The sequence below is a fragment of the Hyperoodon ampullatus genome, assembly GCF_949752795.1.
Source record: "Hyperoodon ampullatus genome assembly, chromosome: 5".
In the NCBI taxonomy this organism is placed as follows: Eukaryota; Metazoa; Chordata; class Mammalia; order Artiodactyla; family Ziphiidae; genus Hyperoodon; species Hyperoodon ampullatus.
Genome location: NC_136918.1, coordinates 38,139,589 through 38,156,087, shown reverse-complemented (window position 1 = coordinate 38,156,087; position 16,499 = coordinate 38,139,589). Strand labels below are relative to the sequence as shown.

Genomic DNA, 16,499 nt, shown 5'->3' with positions numbered 1-16,499 from the left:
TATCATTATATATTGAAAGATCAAGTTATCTCAGTGGTTACAATATGTCTCTGGTATTTTAGTAACATCTAAAAGGAAGCAGTCACCATCAGTGATTAACACAGATTCTCAAGCTCACACTGTAAAGCAAACACAGATCAGGAAAAAAAGAATCTTATCTTTAAGATGGCACACAAACTGTCTTCTGTATGTAATTCCGAATACACAGTTCTGAGTTTGGGAGGGCTGGGCCAGACCCTGGTTTGCACAAAAATAAATAGAACCCTCTGTCATCACTGACCTTGAGCTATTATTTGAATGTTTATGACTTATCAAGACCAGGTAGCTCAGGTACACTTCCAATGACTTTGAAGTACCTGGCACATTAGGCAGGCCCTCTTTGGAAAAGATAAGAATTATTAGAAATGAGCTTACATTTTACAATAAGATATTTAACAGCGACTAATTCAAGTGCTGACTTCTTGCTTAGGATTTAATCTGTTTTCTCTTATTCTATCAATTAAATTTGTCAATTAAAAAAACTTTGGGGGAATTCCCTGGTGGTCCAGTGGTTAAAAATCCACCTTCCAATGTAAGGGACGTGGGTTCAATCCCTTGTCAGGGAACTAAGATCCCACGTGCTATGGGGCAGCTAAGACTGAGCGCTACAACTACTGAGCCCGTGAGTTCTAGAGCCCATGTGCCACAACTAGAGAGCCTGCATGCTGCAACTACTGAGCCTGCACACCACAGCTAGAGGGAAGCCTGCACACCACAACAAAGAGCGCACGTGCTGCTACTAAGACCTGATGCAGCCAAATAAATAAATAAATACTTTAAAAAATTTAAAAAAACTTTTAATTGCTCTTTTAGTCATTTAGAGCCAACTTTGACCTTTTTGAAGGAGGGAAAGGAGGGAGGGGGGAAGGAGAGTGACAGGTTGGATTAATCTATCAATAATCTAAATAGTATATCAATTATTTTTATTTGACAAGTCACTTTTAGAAACAGAAAGTTTTAAAAGTTTTGTGAATAAGATGATGTCAAATCAATAAGGAGAAAAGCATTCAAAAGATGGAACATATTAAGTTCACTTTAAATAAACAAACATTTATTGTGCATCTACTATGTGTGCCTGCTGTAATGCTATATAGCATTAGGGACACAAATATAAATAAGAAAAAGACTGCTCTCTGAATGCTCACATATTTGAATAAATGCATACATTTTTTATAGACACTGAAACAGGAAAATACTAGAAACAAGAAGACCGGGTATATATCCAAATCTATCTTCAAGAGAAAATGAAAAGAACTTTAGAAAGTTGCCACTTGTAATAGCCTCCTTCTATAGACTAAAATTGTTAGAAGCACCAGGATTAATTTTTCAACTCCAGAAATGGACTTGTTTATAAATAATACATTAATATGAAAATGTGTTAAACATATATAATTAAAACATTTTATAGATAAATCATACATCATTTGCATAATGCAGAAGAATCATGATGTACCTTTTATGTATAAGATGCTTTGTGATTTAGGTTGCAAGCTTGAGAGGGAAATATTTTCATTAAAAAAACAAAACCTGAGCTCATGCAGCTCAATATTGAAAAAACAAACAACCCCACCAAAAAATAGGAGGAAGTAAGCAGACATTTCTCCAAAAAAGACATACAGATGGCTAAGTGGCACATGAAAAGATGCTCAACATCACTAATTATTAGAGAAATGCAAATCAAAGCTACAATGAGGTATCACCTCACGCCGGTTAGAATGGCCATCATCAAAATATCTACAAACAATAAATGCTGGAGAAGGTGTGGAGAAAATGGAACCCTCCTACCCTGTTACTGGAAATGTAAATTGATACAGCCACTATGGAGAACAGTATGGAGATTCCTTAAAAAAATAAAAATAGAGCTACCATATAATCCAGCAATCCCATTCCTGGGCATATATCTGGAGAAAACCATAATTTGAAAAGACACATGCACCCCAATATTCATTGCAGCACTATTTACAACAGCCAGGTCATGGAAGCAACCTAAATGCCCATCGACAGATGAATGGATAAAGAAGAAGTGGTACATATATATGATGGAATATTATTCAGCCATAAAAAGAATGAAATTGGGTCACTTGTTAGACGTGGATGGATCTAGAGACTGTCATACAGAGTGAAGTAAGTCAGAAAGAAAAAAACAAATATAATATGTTAACGCATATATGTGGAACCTAGAAAAATGGTACAGATGAACCGGTTTGCAGGGCAGAAATTGAGACACAGATGCAAAGAACAAACGTATGGACACCAAGGGGGGTGTTCATATTGCTAGTTTTGATCACAAACTAGCGATTGGGATTGACATGTATATACTGATGTGTATAAAGTGGATGAATAATAAGGACTTGCAGTATAAAAAAATAAATAAAATGAAATTCAAAAACAAAAAAAAAAAGACAAAAAAAATAATTTAAAAAAACCCTGAAATCACCTATACCTCAATTTTTAAAAAAAAAACCTCGAAACCTGAATTTGTCATATGTTCGTATTCTGATCAGGCTGGAAGTTGCAGCGGGGAGAAAAAGCAGGCAGAGAAGCAAACCGAAACAAGAGAGCCCCAGCAGAGGGACATGGAAATCTTTACCACGTTAAGTTGTAAACTGCCAAAACGGAGTCCATTCTGGCCAGAAAAGAGGAGTTTCTGGCAGCCAGAAAGTAGTGTTGCCAGAACTAGAATACCAAGGAAAATGAAGTACACTAGCTGTGGTTCCACAGATGTTCCTCGTCCTGAAATTCAGTGTCTACAAGTCAGGGCAGTGTTCCTCCTAGCACATGGAAAGGCTTCAGTTTGTACAAGGAATGTTACCTCCTTGAAGGACAGTGTCTTGGTACTGTCCAAATGACACACACTGGCCCCGAACTAATATGCTGACAGCAAATCACATTTTAGCAAAGATTTAAATGAAGTGTCAAAACTTGCCCTTCATCTCCTGGGTTCTGTGAGTGTCCCAGGGCTGGGACTGGGGTGGAGGAAATATGCACATTTAGTGAGCTTTGGAAGTAGTCAAGGAGAGAAATTAAATGAAGATACTCTGGCAACTACTGCTCACCAAAGCCAGTGCCAACATCTTTCCATTATTAGTATTCAGGAAGAAAAACAAAGAGTTCTGGGAAAAGAGAAATGACAATGCATTTGGTCCCAAGTACTCACCCACTCCTATCACAGGGCACGACTCCCCAGAGATCCAAGCCATCCCTTGTTAAGGTACCTGTCTAAACAGAAACAAGAGCTCGGTTGACTCTGAAGATGCAGCAGTCCCACAGTGACACTGATAAGCTATGTTTTAACAGGAAAATATATGTCACAACACATGATCAAGATCAGCTCTTCAAGGAAGGACACAATAAAGTGGGTATCTGGAGTCCTGGGTGGAAGATTTGATGAACTCATAGCAGTTGTGTGACAAGCTGGCACTTAATCTCTTTGAACTTTAGTGTTCTCAGCAATAAAGGGAAGAAAACGGTACCTGCCTTACATATTTCAGAGGCTTGTTTCGAGAATTTAACAGAAGACTGAATGGATAGGAGAGTCCTTGGTAAGCCTGCTTTTAAGAGCTATAAAATGGGTGAGTCTCCACAGATATAGAGAACAGACTCGTGGTTGCCAAGGAGGGGGGCGGTGACGGAGGGATGGATTGGGAGTTTGGGATTAACAGATGCAAACTATTATATATAGGATGGATAAAAAACAGGGTCCTACTGTATAGCACAGGGAAATATATTCAGTATCCTGTGATAAACCATAATGGAAAAGAATACGAAAAAGAATATATATATGTATAGCTGAGTCACTTTGCTGTGCAGCAGAAACTAAACACAACATTGTAAATCAACTAAACTTCAATACAATTTTTTAAAAATGGGTGAGTCCCAGCGTTTATAGCAAAAGTTAAAAGTATGTCATCAGAAACAAGTAACGGAAGTAGAATTTTTCACTGTTCTAAAGAAATATTATAGTTTGCTCTTTGACATCTATTTGGTAAAAAGGGGTTTGTTGGTATTTCTCTCAGTGTGGTATAGTGATGAAGAGCTTGGACTGGGCTAAAACACCAGCTGTGTGACCTGGGCCAATTATTTAATCCCCCTAAACATCAGAGCCCTTATCAGTAACATGGTCATAATCATATAGGGTTGTTTTAAAAATTAAATGAGATACTACAAAGTGCTTAACTTAATGTCTGGCATAGAGTAAGAGCTGAGAATAATAATAATTGCTCATAATTATTACTTAATTTTTTATTCAAATTCATATCACAATTATCTTTCCCACCCCGTTTCCTTTTCCAAGTCCAAGGATAACATGATCCTAGAACCAGAACATCTTTTCTTATGATGCTAGTTTGATCACGAAATAACATTGAGATGGTGGCAAGAGCCATATTAACCTTCTGTTCTTGGTAGATGTCTCTGATATTCAAGTAATTATAAAATACAGCTCTGATCCCATTAATTCTCTGCTATCAAAAACCTTCACTGTATTGTTTAATGGGTACCGAGTTTCCTTTTGGGAAGAGGGAAGAAGTTCTGGAGATGGATAGTGGTGATGGTTGCACAGAAATGTGAATGCACTTAAAGCCACATAAAAATGGTTAAAATGGTAAATTTTATGTTATGCATCTTTTGCCACAATAAAAAATAAATTAAGAAAATGGAAGGCAACAATAAAAAAGAAGAAAAAACACCTTCAATGGCTCCCCACTGTCTAAAGAGTATGTAAAAATTTCTTAACCATACATTTGAAGTCTACAACACCCTCCCCTGTTACTAATGTTGTGCTCTGATCAAAATCACACTCTATTGCTCTCCTGACTCCTTGCCCACATTCGCCTGCCTACAATGTCCTCGGGTTGTATAACTTTTCGAATTTTCTGTATATTATGATATTTGACATGTTACAAGATCTCTCTCTCTTTTAAATCTATTTTTAATTGTGAAAACAGTGGTTTACATTATATGTTATAAATAAAATTATATAAGTTTTGTGTGTACAGCATTATAGTTCTACTTCTGTATACCATACAGTGTGCCCACCACCAAAAGTTTAACTTAAGAAAGCTTTCTGATGGACAGACTGCCTCCTTGGGGCTAGCAAATTCTTAGAGATAACCAGGGTCTCAGCCAACAGCATGTCTTTGATATGCAAACTAACCAGTCAGGAGTCATACCTTCTCTATCTGACCAGATTCCCCAGGAAACAGTCTCTCTGACTTAATCACCCCAGCTCCAGCTACTAGACAACTAAAGACCATTCCTATAGCCCAAAGCCCACCAAAATCATTCACACTAGCCAATTGTCAGCTGTGTACCCTGCTCTGTCTTGCCCTTCCTGCAGAAACTCCTATAAAGGCCACAACCCAAGCACTCCCCTCACTCCTGCTTTGCTTCCTGATCAAAATCTGGCATTCCTCCTGGGGCCTTGCCTGGTGAGACACGGCTCTTCTGTCTAGAGGAACTGTGAGTAACATTAAACTCTTCTTTCAATGGCATCGACCTCTGCCTGCGGTCACTTAGTCACCTTTACAAATTAAGACCCAGGCACAAAACAGCCCTTCATTTCCATCTTACCCTCTTACAGCTCTCACCTTCACGCCAGCACATGTGTATATAGACAAAAAGAATATATTCAGGAGAATCAGAGGCTGATTGGGAGTAACTGGCATGGGATCAAGGATTATTTTAAGCAATATACTGCAGATGGGAAAATATAGTAACGGATTGACTGGGGATTTATTTTAACCAAGTCTCATAGTAAGACACAGCTAAATAAACTCTTCCTTTTTTATTCATTCATTCATTCAATGAATATTTACTGAGCACTGACTGTGTGCCAGGTAACGGTCCTAGCATTAGGGATACAGTAGTAACCATAATAAAAGTCTTAAATTTTGTTCTTTGCATGAGGGTATTGACTACAGAGGGACAGAATGCTATTTTAATTCATTGTGTTTCATAGAATATTGGAGGAGGAAGAACCCTAAAATATTCACCTATTCCATCCCTACTCTAGGGTTCTCCAAACCCTAAAGTCTGAGAGCTCAAGAGATGTGTCTGTCCTAGATCACACATCCAACCAGAGACAAAATGAAGTCAGGTACCCAGTACCCACATCTAATGTTTCCTGCCTCACAAGAGTGTAAAGTACCTGTGCATGATGACAATGATAATAAAAATGTCACTGAGGATGAGAATGAAACACACATACCTTGTCAAAGCAGACAAGGTTTAATTGTCCACATACATTAATCCTCTGGGGGCTAATACAAAAGATGCCTCTCTTCTTCAGCCTCCGCTGGGCATAGATAATGCCTGTGGTCAGGGCAGCAGGTAGAGCGGGAGGAACTGCAATTGTGATGACATCAAGGGCTTTCTTCACCACCTCCTCCGGAGGTTCCTGGGAAGATAAAGTCCCTCTTTAGCTATTACAGATAAATCAACCGTGAACACTTTTATGCATATGACTTTTTTTTCCTTTTTGTTTACTTCTTTAGGTCAAATTCCTAGAAATGATGTGAATGGGCCAAACGTGGTTTAAAGGGTATGAACATGTTTATGGCTCTCAATATATTTTGCCAAAGTGCAATGAAAAAGCTTGTAACAGTTCATACTGCTACCAGCAGAGAACAATGTACCAGTTTGCCATGATCTCACCAACACTGGGTTTTATTTTAAATTCCTCGTTTAACAGCTATAAAATACTATACTATTGGAATAAACATCCTCAGACTGAAGATGAAAAAATAGTGTAAGGAAAAGTCCAAGAGTAGAAGCATGTTGATATCTCAATAAACAAAGTGTTTTATCCCACTAGATCTGATGGCTATTACAGAACTTGGTGATCAATTGCTTATATTGGGCATCTGGGAGTATATAAGCAGGTTTCAGTGTGTGGCTTTGCTTTCCCAGGTTTGAAAACTGCGCCTTATATTAAGGTCAACATGGAGAGTATAAAATATAGATGAGTGTACGTGTGCATGTAGTAAAAGAACAAAAGCTGTTTACCCCACTGAGCACATAGACGCACAAAGTATAGATCATCCCAATGGTGGCTGTCCCTACGAGGCACAGGAGGAACTTGATGGCATCCCTGTAGAGCTTAAAATTCATCGGCTTGGGGTAGAGAATAGATCTCACGAGGTCCCCCTTTGCAGTGTTGAATCCTGAAGCAGCAAACACATACCTCATATTCTCAGGATGACAAATACTACTGTTAGTGCTCTTCTAATCCTCAACACAGCCTTTGTTTTCTCTAGAGATACTTAAACAGTGCTTAAGCCCAAATGCAATTAAAGGATAATTGGCCAAATACATAAGTGCTAGAATGGATATACCTTAGCTCTTTCAGAGCCTATTCCTCTCTGGCTTTCCTTCCTTATACTTTTAATTTCAATGCATCCCGGAGATAGGAAAGCACCATATGGGGCAGAGCACAGCTTTTCCAAATACAGCTTCATTTTAAGGAAAGGATTTGTAAGTGTGCACGGACATGCACACACACACACACATGCACAGAACACCTGAATTTAAATTAAATGGCCCAGTAAATACAGATGGATTCAATTTCTAATACTTTTCATCATCAAGTTTTCAGTTTCTAGTCCTGCCTGGAAAGAAGTTGAGATTAGTTCTTTGGGTTAGAATACCTAAGTTCTAGGTCCAGCTCTGTCAGTGACTGGCTGTGTGATTTTTTTTAAACTTCACTTGAATTGTGCAGGCCCCACCTATTCATGTACAAAATGAGGACAGACATCTTTGTTCTGATAATTTGATATGTGGAAATAGTTTATAAATTACAAAGCATATGAATAATAATTGTTGTCATCAATGTTATTATTTTTACTAAAAGGTATAGGCCATAGTTCAATTCACATTTTAAATATCTATATTTACATATATGGGGTCTGTCATCTAAAGACTGCTCCTTACCTAATTCATTTAAGGCACTAGACAAATTGAGCGAAATATTTCATCAAAATAATAAAATGAAGGAGATGCTAACTAACCTGTCTGCAGTACCACTGCTTTCACGGCGCCAGAGCAAGCCCCCCTGGCCTGGATAACCTCTGTTCCACAGAAGAGGACATGCCGTTTGTAATCTGCTTCACTCTGTGTTTTCCAGGGCACAGAGCTATCCATCTTAGGTAATGGAGTTTTAGTGACCGGAATACTTTCTCCTACAGAAAACAAGCATCTCATTTTGTGAGGTGGGAGGCCTTCACTCACTTAAACATGCAAATACTAACTCATCACACAGCAGGCATTTTTTGGAGGCTGCCATGTGGCAGGAACAACCCTTGGTATAGGGGACACAAGGAGAAGAATAGTTCTTGTGTTTAAGAGGTTTGTCGTTCAGAGGGGGAGACAGCCATGGAAATAAATAAGTATAATGTCATATTATAAATACTATGAGTATTGTAAAATGAAACAGAGATGCTGAAATAGACTGGAAATAACCATTTAGGGAATAGCAAGTTGTGGGGTCTGGGGAATGAGAGGTCATGAGAGCTATGTAGGAGCCAAAGCGTGGACGGCCCTGCATGCACATACTTAAGTGTTTAAATGTTTTTCTATAGGCATTGGTGGCAGGAGGGAAATAGGGAGATATTTAGCTGTTTGATTCAGGACAGTACTATGACATTTACGTACAAAGAGAGTGTACTCTGTCTGCAGTACAAGGAATGAATTGAAGTCTGATGAGGTTGGAGGCTGGATATCCAGTCGGGAAAAAAATCACAAGAGTCCTGTTTAAAGAGGACAAGGTCTGAACTATGGCAACTGGCAGTAGGAGTAGAAAAGAGGCACTGGTTTTGAGAAATAAGAAATTGAGCAGCTACAAAACTTGGGGAGATTTTTATATTGGCAGATCATAGGGACAGAGGAATTCTAAATGGCTTCCTGGTTTCTAACTTGGAAGAAAGAGCAGAGGGTAGCATTAATCATCAACACAGGGATTATAGAAGGAAGGAGGAATTGCCTTTTGGTCCCTGATTTGGAGATGCCTTGTGGAATGACCATGTCGAGATGCTTTGTAGGCAGTTAGATATTTATTTGGGTCTGGAGCTCAGGGGAGAGGCCTTGACCAGAGATATTTAGTCACAGGTCATCACCTTATAAACAATAATTAAAGCCATAGGAAAAGACAAGATTACTTAGGGTTCGAGTGAAAGGTGAGAAAAGGAAAGGTCCAGGACCCCTGAACAACATCAAAAATCAAAGAGGTGGAGGAAGAAGAGAAGTGTAGGAAGCTGAATGGTATTGTCAATGGTAGAAGAACTTGGAGAGTCAGCACTGACTTGGAAAGTTAGAAGAGTGTTTTCAGAAGGAAGAGATGGTCAGAATGGTTAAATGCAGCAGATAGGTCAATAAGATGTGAAATTTAAAGAATCCATTGGATTTGCCAATTGGGACATTCGTGACCCTTGCCAGCGCACTGGGAGGGGCAGATTTCAGTGGGTTAAGTGGCAATACAAGGTGGTGAATGAGTTGTGAAAGTAACCAAATAAAGAATAAAGCTTAGAGAATAAAGCTTATTGAAGCCCTCCACCTCCATTTGTAGAAAAGACAGTATAAGATCAGGGATATGTTCCAGTATACTATGGCCACTTTCATTAGGAAAATTGTACTTGGCATTGTAAAAGTCCCAGCATGAAAGGACTTTTATCAGTCTATGGATTCCCTAGAGAAAGGAACCTGACCTGTCACACCTGTTTTGTTTTGTTTTGTTTTGTAAGTTCACATAGGAGGGAGCTGTGTGCTCTTGTCTGCATTTAATGCCTTCCTGGTCTGCCAGGAGAAATAGACTTGATTTGGACTTTAATGGGAACCACAGTACTGTACATCAATATGTATTTATAGCCTCCAATTCCATCTCTGAAAAAGGCTTTATGATTCTTTAGCTTACAGAAAGGTGGGCACAGCATCTTCTCATAAATGCATATGTGAGTAAGAACTCAAAACACCGTGGCCTTGAGAAGTCACTTCTCTCTGAACCTCAGCTTCCATATCCATGATATGACGTCCCTCCCAGCTCCATCATGCGATTTAAGAATGAAACACGGTTAGTCCAAAATATCCAGTGTGTATTCTGAAATTAGCAGATTTGGCAAATCCTGCCTCAACCACTTTTCAATATTTTCAAACCAAGCTAGGAAGAGCCTGGCCTTGACTGGGAGGGGGCAGGGTTGGGGGGGAGGTGTTTCAGGATTTCATTAATGGTTTTCAAACCCTCCGTGTTTTTCTGAAGATGTATTTTATAGAAAAATACTAAACATAAAAGTCACAGATGATTCTGAAATATCTAATGACCTCTAAAATCTTTAAAGGTAAAATGACAGGGTTGTAATAACCCTTTGTTCAAGAAAGAAATGCTAAACACTCAAGAAGTTAGGACTGTTATCTAACCTAGTACATAGAAAGCAGCTTTAATTTGAACTCTCAGATCCATCCAGTGCAGGACTGTCAGTAAGATTTGTGGGGATAGGAAGGTCCCATAGCAACCCCATGTTTTGCCATTATCATTCAGGAAAAACCTGGGAGAACCAGCAAATGCTGTAAGCTATGAGACAGAACCATACCTGTCAGCATGCCTTCATCTACCACACAGCTTCCATCTATCAGAATGGCATCACACGGCATTTGCACTTTGTTCCCCGTCAAAATTAACAGATCTCCAGGTACCAGGAAGCGTGATTCCAGCTCCTGGACTCCAGCTGAAAGTGTGAGGAGACAGAGTTGAGTCAGGTTTTTTCCCACAAAAACACAGTCTGACATCTACCTAAATTGGAAATCAATGAAAAAGCAACCAGGGCATATATAAAAAGGAAGCCATTCCTCAACATTGATTTGAAATCTGCAAACTATAAGAAAAAAAGGTAATACATTATATTACATAAAATGAAAACCTTTGTGTGGCAAAAAAAAACAAATAGGCAGAGAAAAAACTAATGATAAATTCAGAGAACATGTTTGAAACTTACATTACAGACAAAAGATTAATATTCCTAATAAACAAAGAGTTTGAGAAAAAAGAGATTATAGCAAATGACTATAGCAAAATTGCTGGAGATGTTAACATATAGTTCACACACACACACACACACACACACTACAAGTAACAGGTGTTAAACATTTGAAAAGATATTCATTCTTACTCATAATAAGAAAATTGAAAAATCTGTCCTTCCTTTCTGCCTTCTGTCCTTCTTTCTAGTCTTCCTTTACTTCTTATCTTCCTTATTCATTCCAAAAGCCCAAAGCTATAGGGGGTTAAGCAAGACAGGCATCCATGCAGGGGGCTGGGTGAATTGGGGATGGGGGTGGCAGCACCCACCACATGGTGGAGCCTAAAATGGATGAATGGGTGCTTACATGGCCTGGTGCAGAGTTTCAGAGCCCAAGGAGGGAGACAAGGACCCCCATGGTGGCAGTGGCCTGGTGTGAGATATTGGAGTCCAAGCAGTGTGAGAAAGGCAGGATTGATACAATAACTAGATATAATGAGGCTAATGAGAGCCAGATTTCTCACTGAAGAAAGGAAGTTACAAATAGAAACAGAAATAAAACCAGAATGAACTCTGTGATATTGGACTAGAATTAGAGACAAGAGTGTAAACTGATGGTTTTCAATAGAGAAATAATATAGATGTGAATGTGTATGTATATAAGAATACATGCAAATGTATTTGCTTGTCTTTTTTAATATGTACATGCTCTAATTCTGTTCTCTGAGAGGGCTGAGAGCAGTGAAAACCCACTAATGATGTGCACACCTAGTGCCCAAATTTTGGTGTCAAATTTCATTTCCCTTCAAAAAAGAACTAAGGTTCTTTCAAGAAATGGCTGATTACAACGTTGAGCCAAGAAAAGTACAAATAATATAAGGTAGAATGTTCTGCTATGCCACTAAGTAGGGAAGTGCTCAGAGAGCAATGGGGTCAGATCAAGAAGATATCAAAGCCAACTTACAGAGCTCCCACTGCCTAAATCTGTAATAATTTGAGCATCAAAGTAATGAATAATAATAATGAACAATAACCCATCAAATAAAACAGGAGTTCATTAGTCCATAATGACATAAGTAAATGAATAAATAAGTGAGGAGAAAAGATAGCTTTTTCTTATAGTAAATTGACAATTAATTATCATAGAAGGAAAGAAAATTAGAAAATCACCATTTGGCCATTATCAAAGCAATAATTAATCTGGCCAAGAAACATCAATGGTGAAAATTTGATGAGGGTTGTTTATTTATAAAGTCTCAAAGTATATGTCAACAAAATAACTATTAATTAGAAAGAGAAAAACGTAACTGTACAATAGAGAAACCTGGCAGACACCATTTAATTAAGTAGTCCGAGTTAACATCACCAGTAATAGGACAAGTTTAAATTATGTACCACCTAAGAGAACATGGCATCACTTTTGTAATATTCCAGCCAAAATTGCATAAGCTGAATTTAACTGTAAGGGAATATCAGGCAAATCCATGTTGAGGGACATTCTACAAAATAACCAAAGTGGGAAGAGTCAAGGTCGTGAAAGTCAAGGAAAGATTAAAGAGATATGGCAAACAACAGTATTCGGTGATCTTGGGTCCCTTCTTATAAAGAACATTATTAAGACAATTACGAAATTGGAATGGGACTGAGCATTCTTTGGTACTAATATCAATATTAACTGCCTGATATTAATGTTTAAATTGTTGTTACATAGAAGAATGCTTCTATCTTTGAGAAATATACACTAAAGCATGTGGGAGTCATGGAGCCACTTATTTTCAAATGGTTCAAGAAAAAAGTTATTTGATCTACTCTTGTGGCTTTTCTGTATGTTGTAAATTATTTCATAGGGAAAAAGAAAAGAAAGAAAGAAAAAAACAGAGAGAACCATACATGAAATAGCATTGCTCACCTATCTGATTAGAAAAATCTAAAAGTTTGTCAGTATATTCTGTTGACAAGATTATGAGGAAACAGGTACTTTCACACATTTCTGGTACGAATGAAAACTGGTACCTTGTCTATGGAAAGAAATTTGGCAATATCTCTCCATCCAAAATACATATGCATTTATTATTTAACTCAGCAATTTTACTTCTCAAAATCTTATGTCAAAGATAGACTGGAAAAATATGGAAAGATAAATGCACAAGGCTTTTTATTACAGCATTATTTGTTATAGTAAAAGGCTGGGAAAGAATCCTTCAATAGAGAACTTACTGAATAAACAATGGTTCCTCCGTACAAGAGAGTATTACGCAGCTGAAGTATGAATGAAGAATATCTATATATACTGCTCTGAAAGGGTCCCTGGGAAACATCATTAAGTATGTAGCATACACACCAGGAAATATAAGTTAAATGTGTAGGATACACCCCTGCAATCTAAAAAGCAGCAGTATATGTATATATCCCATTCTGTATATATACTATGTCACTATGAATATTATCTATAATTTGTATTTTTGAATGTAAAATTTTTTTAAATGATTACTATTGAGAGTATGAGTACACAGGTACAGAAAGGAAGGTTAGGAAATTGACTCCCCTGAATGTCTTTTGTTTTATGGATTTAACTTTCAAATCATATAGATATTTTATATAGTAACTACACAAACTAACACAAAAATAAATTTGAAAAGCTAACATTAAACTCTAAAACAGAATAAATGAGGTGAACCTATCGAGTTGTTGGCATAACCATACAGAGAAGAATTATTTTGAGTGACTTTAAAACATATATTTTCAAGTATAATTTGTACCTTCCTCATGGTGTATCACAAACAGGAGAAAAAAAGAACTCTAAAAAAATTCTTAAATTGTTTTTAGAAATCATATTGTTGCTGGGTGTGTTGGTTTGTTACTCTGAGATTACTATGTGTAATGGGATAAAGCAAGTGAGTAATTTGTTGCTGTAATTGAGAATCAGGACTTTTGGTATGGAGAAAGGAGAACTGGAAGGACAATCAACAAAGTTAAGTTAAAAACCCTCAGTTCTGGGCTTCCCTGGTGGCGCGGTGGTTGAGAGTCTTCCTGCCGATTCAGGGGACTCGGGTTCGTGCCCCGGTTAGGGAGGATCCCACATGCCGCGGAGCGGCTGGGCCCGTGAGCCATGGCCGCTGAGCCTGCATGTCCGGAGCCTGTGCTCCGCGGTGGGAGGGGCCATGACGGTGGGGGGCCCGCGTGCCGCAGGGGGAAAAAAAAACCCTTAGTTCTAAACTTAATCTGGAAATGTCAGTAAGAGCTCATAATTTACATTTATCTTTAGAATATTATTTTCTAGGTATGTCTTCTGAAAAGGCCTGGAAACAATGACTAACACCACAAAAATGAGCATTCCTAACACTCTGACTGAGGTGTCTAAGTACCATACGTAAGAGGTCTTTGGAAAAATGGATGTGTCCAGGTTTGGAGCAGGAATTGTCCAAGATGAACTTGGAATAGCTTATCATACCAGAAATCAATACAATTTTCAAAGATTACTGGGGTCATGTCAAATGAATTCAAGAGTCAACATGAAAAGGTTCTGAAAGGCCAAAGACGGGCATCTTGAACAACAAGAATAAAAACTGCAGCGGATGAAAATATACCAACCATGTTAAAATTATACATCTATAATGACACTAAATTTTTTTAAAGCCTTTGGAAAATGCTAAAAGATCAACCCATTATTTTGAAAGCTGGTACATAAGGAGAAATAGTCAGGTATTTATCCTGAAACAAACTGAATCTCAGGGTAATGAAATGGTTGAAGAAGCGTGTCTCTCTTTATGGAAATATTCCACTTAATGTATGAACATGGAATATATTTTAAACTCAATGAGATAATAAATCTGGGTCATGAAGATTTATGTCTGTTAAAATCACAAGAAAAAGACAAATATTATGTACCTCCTATTAGAAATACACAATACCAACTATGAAGTACTCTTGTCAAAAACTCAAGCCTCAGATCTAACCACCAATTTATAGGAAGTACAAGGAGTAGAAAATCATGTTAAATTATTCCATGAGTATGCAATCAATACACTCAAAACCGTGGAAACCACAGGATGAGCCACTTACTTTCTTCAACAAAAAATTTTCAAGGAAAAAAATAGGATGTGGAGGAGGGAAAGTGTGAATTAAAATAAACTTGAAACTTAACCAATTGCAGTATATGGACTTTATTTGGATCCTGATTTGAAAATATATATTATATATCATAAATATATATTATATATTGTATATCATATATATCATAAGTATATATATACACACTTGTGATTCAATTGGTGGAAATTTGAATACTACTTGTAGAACTGATGATTTTTTAAATCACGTTTTTGTTTTTTTTAACACCATTTCAGAAATCTCTCTTGTTCCTCCTACTTCACTGCCCTCACTCTTATGTTTTTTTAAAGCTGTGATAAAGGAATTAAAAAAGAGTCTTTATATTTTAGACCTATACTGAAATGTTTTCAAATGAAATTATATGATATCTGAAATAGTTTAAAAATAATCCAGGGTGAGGGAGGAAGTAGAACTGATGAAAATGCATTCAGTGACTTGATAATAATTGAGTCTGTGTGATAGGTACATAGGGTTTCATTATTGTATTCTCTCCACTATTATATGTAAAATGTTTCATCATAAAAAGTTACATTTTTATGTAACTTTACATTTCAGGACATTTTTAAAAGGTAAAAATTCACTTCTAGCAAAGATATAGCAAAAAGGAGCAAATTTATCTTCCCACAGGAAACAACCAAAAGTCATACAAAATATATGAAACAATGGTTTTAGACACTAAATATAAGCAACAAAAGAAATGGGAAACAAATGAAGGTGCCCTACAGCTTACTGCCTTTAGAGGGTTTCCAGGCCGCTATGAAGGAGGCGGAACCCAGACAAAGTCCAGAAGACTCTTAGTTTGGAACAGAGATAAAAGTCTATGGAGATTAAGACATCTTGAGTTCACAGAACAGAGTACTGGAGAGAAAGTAATTGCCCAGAGGGAGAGCCCCAAAGGCCCACAGAGGTCCCCTTTTAGTATTCAGCAGACTAGTAATCAGCACATGCATATGAGGGAACTACTAGCAAATGAACAATGGGACATTTACATTTAAAATATCATTTAAATAGCATCAAAATATGAAATATTTAAAAATAAATCTGAGGAAGAGTGAAAAACTGTACAATAAAAACTACAAAACACTGCTGAGAGAAATCAAAGACAAATAAATGCAGATACACCATGTCTGCAGTTCACAAGACCCAAATTTGTTAACATGTCAGTTTTCCACAAATTGATCTATAGATTCAACACAATCCCAATCAAAATCTCAGCATGTTCTTTTGGTAGAAATTGACAGGCTGATTCTAAAAGTCATATGGAAATGCAAAGAGCCCAATATTGCCAAAATAATTCTGAAAGAGAACAAAGCAGGAGGACTAACATTATTCTAGTTCAAGACTTAT

General features: G+C 37.4%; 1 protein-coding gene across 1 annotated transcript in view; it reads right to left on the bottom strand.

The window, feature by feature from the left end:
- The window catches only part of ATP13A4 (ATPase 13A4), a gene marked incomplete at both ends in the record, with an annotated part of 141,194 nt that overhangs the window by 45,902 nt on the left and 78,793 nt on the right, over positions 1 to 16,499 (bottom strand). Inside the window, 5 exons of the mRNA XM_079704914.1 lie at positions 3,197 to 3,258; positions 6,248 to 6,436; positions 7,045 to 7,202; positions 8,046 to 8,216; positions 10,617 to 10,751. Coding sequence (XP_079561040.1) covers positions 3,197 to 3,258; positions 6,248 to 6,436; positions 7,045 to 7,202; positions 8,046 to 8,216; positions 10,617 to 10,751 — 715 coding nt within the window. The remainder of the gene's footprint in view (positions 1 to 3,196; positions 3,259 to 6,247; positions 6,437 to 7,044; positions 7,203 to 8,045; positions 8,217 to 10,616; positions 10,752 to 16,499) is intronic.